Source organism: Morone saxatilis, unplaced genomic scaffold (assembly GCF_004916995.1).
Source record: "Morone saxatilis isolate NCDOM2014 unplaced genomic scaffold, NCSU_SB_2.0 Contig24, whole genome shotgun sequence".
NCBI classification, from domain to species: domain Eukaryota; kingdom Metazoa; phylum Chordata; class Actinopteri; family Moronidae; genus Morone; species Morone saxatilis.
In genome coordinates, this window is record NW_023339807.1 from 13,586,223 (window position 1) to 13,591,417 (window position 5,195).

Consider the following 5,195-nt stretch of genomic DNA (forward strand, 5'->3'; position numbering starts at 1 on the left):
ATAGCAAAGATCTTGTAGGAATCTTTGTACACACAGTGAAATTTCTCCGGCATCAGTTGAGCCTCTCGAGCGCCATTTAGACTCCCAATGGGAATGGTGATGATCATTGATTCATCACATATGAAGGTCTTCTTCATTCTCCTGTAAACAAAATGAAAGTAAAGAATGTTAAAGCAGTTTACTGTGGTGATCTATCGTCAAGGTTTTGGGTAAATACCTTTTCTTCTTCTCGTATCTTAATTCAGACTTAAAATTTGCTGCTTTGTCAAATGAGTTTGACAAGGAAATGAAATGGCACACCTATTGTCTTTGTCTGTTTGTCTGTCTTACTCCCGTCGTCTCTCTCTCTCTCTCTCTCTCTCGGGTCTCACACCAAGCACACACACACAACACAAGACCCCACAAAGTGCTTGCATGCAGAATTTTGAATTTGGCGAAAATCTAAAACTAAAAGACTTAATATTTCAGCTTATTTGTGTTCATGCTTTTAAAGAAAAGTGTCTTTGTTGAATCATTAATACTGTACGATAACATAAAAGTAATGGCAATGGGCATGATAACACTGTAGAGACCACAGGCAGAGTGAGGAAGTTAAAGCGTGTGGTGACCTCATCTTTCATAGTATTTGCAGGGAAGTGAAAATGATGCCTGAAGAGTGAGACACTTGTTTGAGACAGATACAGAGTGTGAAATAGATACTGCTCAAGCCAAACGTGGTAAGAATCCTAATCTAAGATCTTTATTGAATTGCACTGAAAAAAAGCTTTATTGTACATATTTGCAATGGAGAATATGAATGAATTTGCAATAATCTCGAAGTCTGCTTATGTATGTGTATGTATCCAGTGGCTCGGATGTTTTTTGTGCATGTTAAATGCAATCAAAAGCAAAAAACATCCTGCTACGAATATGAGAATGACACCTTTGAGTGCTGCTGTTGATATTTTATAATGTAACTGGTCAATTTCTATGTTCCCCTGTTGTTAAAAGGTTAAAATCGTATTTGATGTTGTCAAAAAAAGTTCAGCTATGACAACAAAATGAATGTGTAATATAATATTATGTGAAGTTCCAGCTATCTTGTTTGACAGAGACTAAACTGGTTTATACAAATCTTTATCTGTATATTTATTATTATAAATTGTATATTGAAAAGCCAGCACTGGACAGATGCTGTTATTTAATTGTCTCTTTCTGTTTTTTGTAAATCCAAAAACAAACGTCTCAGGAACAACTACAGAAAACAGAAACACCTGCACAATGTATTACTGCGTATTGAAATGCAACGCAAAGGCCCTGTAATCAATACTACCGTATTCAATATGTTTAGATTTCATCTACACAACTCCTTTAATTGGGTGTTTACTTTGTTCCATGGATATTTGAAAGCTGTACTTTGTGCGGATGATGTACTCGGTGGCATTATAGTGAACGATATCTCTAATATCTTTTTTACATTAATGGCTGTGGAAAATATGACACCTTCCAATACAATGCATTCCAACAATAATACAACAGCAGCTTCAAAAATTAAACTGAAGCATCACCTTTCAGTGTCTGGTCACTCTGTACATTTTAAGGCTACAGTAGTGTTTGTCCGATATTAAGACTAAAGGATAAAGAATTTAAAGTACAAATTAAAGAACACATGATTTTTAAAACCATTTTATTATTAAACACCATGAGATAAACTCAAATCAAACTGGGATCCCACCAGGTCAGAGAACCACCATGGCCTGTGCCGATGTTGACATGGACATCCATGGAGATAATGAGGACCCACATAGAGCAGGTTGGAGAGAGCCACCGAGAATACAGCAATACCAAGCTTCAGAGTTTGTACCAGAAAAAGAAGGGCCGCTGCATAACCTGCTGCAGAAACAACCTGCTGTGTTGGGGGTAAGAGTGAAAAAACTGCTTGTAAACTAGAAAGATGCATTGCAAATTATTGTATCCAACGAATACTAGTCTTTAAAAAACAAAGAACAATGCACAGGACTTCACAGGACCTTATATTCTCTCACACAAACACACATGGTGCTGATTTGCTCATCAGCAGTTGAGGGCTCAGTGTCTTGCTCAAGGACACTTCGCCATTAGAAGGAGCCAAGGATCAAACCCTACCAGCCCTGCAATTATTAGACATCATGGTCTACCTGAGATACTGTCAGTCTGCATGGACGTTCTCAAAACAATGCAATTAAAACATAACACTACAAACTGCTGTCTGAAAAAGTGTTTAATCCAAGCACTGAACATTTTAGCCTCACATATTCATATGATTGTAATCAGTTCTTTACAGTGTAAGTTTGTTTAGTGTGTATGAGTGTTAAGTGTACTGTTTCACAGCTTGTATGTTGCAACAATATTGTGTACAGTCATGGAAAAAGGAACTAAGATGGTGCTAGATTTTTTTCTCATACATTAATTCTTTGTATTACAAAGAAGTATGTGAGGTATCTATACATGACCTACTGTCAGTGATATTTTTCTTCTCTTGAAGCGACTTAAATTCAGACATTAGTGGTCACTGTTTTCTCCCTTAGACTGTGTGATCTAATGTCTAAAAATATTGATAACATAGTTCATGCAAGATATCACAAACAGATAAGAGGCGCAGTAAAGAGTGATGTCCATTTGTACCGGTTGTGCAGATTTGGGCAGCAGCAACAGGAAATGCTTGGTTAGGTGGTTTTGTGGTATTCAACTTGTCAGTGTAAAGACCGAAGTTTCATATAATCTTTAGTGAGAATATGTGCACAGTACTCTTAAAGGTCACATCATGGTGTGTTATTTGTTCATTTAGACTGTGTTTATCTGTTATTATGATTTAGATGAAAATACATATTTTATCTACATAGTACTGATATTTCATGTTTACTGTATTTCTCTTTATTCATTTTGTTTTAGTGTGTTCATTTAGTAACAGGACACATATGTTGTCATGAATTCATGCATGAAAATCAATCAGTGAAAGAACTTAAGAAGATATTATTATTTGATATGCTTATTGAGGTCTTAAATACTGTATCTACGTCTTTCTCATAGTAGCCTCTGTATCATTGCTTGCATCAGTACGCTCTAGCACATGCACCATACTGTTTATCCTTGTGGGAAAGAGATAATAAATAAATCGTATAACCTACTGTTGAGTAAATCTGAACCGAATCTATGTTCCACTGTCAGTCTCTGCAGATGGTGAGCGGTCTCCTCAGTGTTGGAGTGGGACTTATTTTAGCTGTAACACAAGACATGGAAGAGTCCTTTTTCACACTGTTCAGAGTTTCCCTCCTGACTGGAGCACTTGTAAGTATATCCTGACCAGATCCCAACAAACCAAATGTGGTAAATGCACTAGTTACACTTGTCCTGTGTGATAGTCTGCCATATCACCTTCCACCTGCTCAACCCAGCTGTAAGTGGTTTGCCGGTCTTTGCTATAAATGCATTTCTTGGTAGTTTCTGATATTCCACTTAAATCTGCAATAGATTGTGACCTTGTGGTTACACGTATTTTTTACCCTGATAGGTGACCTGTTAACCTGCACTTAACCCGTGTGTGCACAGTTTGATTGACATCAGATATAGCCCAGTGATTACAGCCTTTCTTTAGTCATTAAACCATGGTTTTGTCCTGCAGATTTGACTTTTGAAAACTAGAGCCAATCAAAATGTGGGACGTGGGACATGGGATACGAATGCTATGCAGTCCCACCAGGTCACCATACTTATAGTCTCAAATTGCTTAAATTTCATGATAAAAAGCATGCATTAAGTAAAGCAGATACAAGTATGAGGTGTTCAAGAAAGAGTTAAACCAGATGTTACCATCTGTCTTTAATACTTAAAAAGTCAAACAGCTCGCTGATGTTTTTGGTCAGCTCTAAGCTCCATTCTCCTCCTCTGCAGTTCATCATTGCGGGAATTGTTTCCAACCTGTTGTTCAAATGTCCAAGATTACTACCTGTAAGTACAACTCAATACAAGCCCAACAAACAACACATTACAGTCAGTGAAAGACATTATTAGCTGATTCAAATTGGTAAATAAAGTGAAGATTAATGTATGGCTCATGTTCCAGGTGTCCATCATGGTCAACTGTGGCTCTATTATCATGGCAGTAATTGCATGCTGTCTGATAAGTGTTGACCTGTCTAACTGGAATCCAGGAAATGATCAGCATATGAGGGTAAGACAAAATGAAACACCTCATATTTAGCAATAAATATTGACATGTATTTACTAATTTAAAACTAATGAATACTTGATCATCTTTTTGTTTTGACAGATGGAGCTGCTTGTGCTTTTTGTGTTGGTGCTTGAGGTTCTTCTCTCTGCAACCCTCTGCTTCTGGTTCTTCCAAGAGAAACGTGCCAAATCACCATGACCAAGTTGTTTTAACTATTTGAGAGGACATCTGAGAATTTAATACTTTAAATGAACTGTTTGAGGACCATGGGGCTGCATGTTAGTGCTGAAAGGAAGTGACTGTGTTAGCATATGTTTTATGTTTTTTGTACATTGTGTGGCTTTCTGTAGTGTTTCAATTACCTATATTAGAGTTGAAAAACTCTTCAACAGCCTAGGCTGTGGTCTGATCTGATGTTTGACTTGGACTGAGAATACAAAACTTGTGGTAAACAAAATGTCAGCTTCTCTCATGTGAAAAAAACCCCACTTCTTTATCCTCCTCAGTCTCTGTGTAACGGTAGCAGTGGGTCTCATAGGGCTGTTCTATCCGTCAGTCCGCAAGGGTCTTGTGTGTGGTTTTACACTCGTGCTTGGTTATCAGTGGAAATATCTGCAACTTGTTTTCAGCTGCATTCACACTTTCAGCCGGTTTCACATTTAGAATGCTTTACTGAACTATGAAGGATTTGTTTATTGTTGGTTGGTTTTTGTTTTCAGCCGATGCAATCAGTAGCCACTTAGTTGACTTAAAGTCAATCTTAACTGTGCCAAAGAAATCAATACAACAAAATGTTTTAAACATTTTAATAATCTGTACACACTTTTCATAACATTGTCTGGATTGATCTGCCTGCTATTTTTTTGTTTTGTAAAATACATAATAAAAAACTCATCTACAATATAAACATTAATTCATACCTAGTTAATTAAAACAAATGTACAGAACACTGACGTACCATCATGGCAGTGTATATTATGTGTCAATTTCCAATTTACAGTATCAG

General features: G+C 36.9%; 1 protein-coding gene across 1 annotated transcript; it reads left to right on the top strand.

The window, feature by feature from the left end:
- The first annotated feature begins 628 nt into the window (after window positions 1-628).
- Window positions 629-4,988, top strand: si:ch211-269k10.4. The gene is made up of 6 exons (XM_035672870.1): window positions 629-716; window positions 1,718-1,899; window positions 3,187-3,306; window positions 3,910-3,966; window positions 4,082-4,189; window positions 4,289-4,988. The coding sequence occupies exons 2-6, from the start codon at window positions 1,732-1,734 to the stop codon at window positions 4,385-4,387; spliced, it is 552 nt and encodes a 183-aa protein (XP_035528763.1). The 5' UTR covers window positions 629-716; window positions 1,718-1,731; the 3' UTR covers window positions 4,388-4,988.
- Window positions 4,989-5,195: the final 207 nt, after the last annotated feature.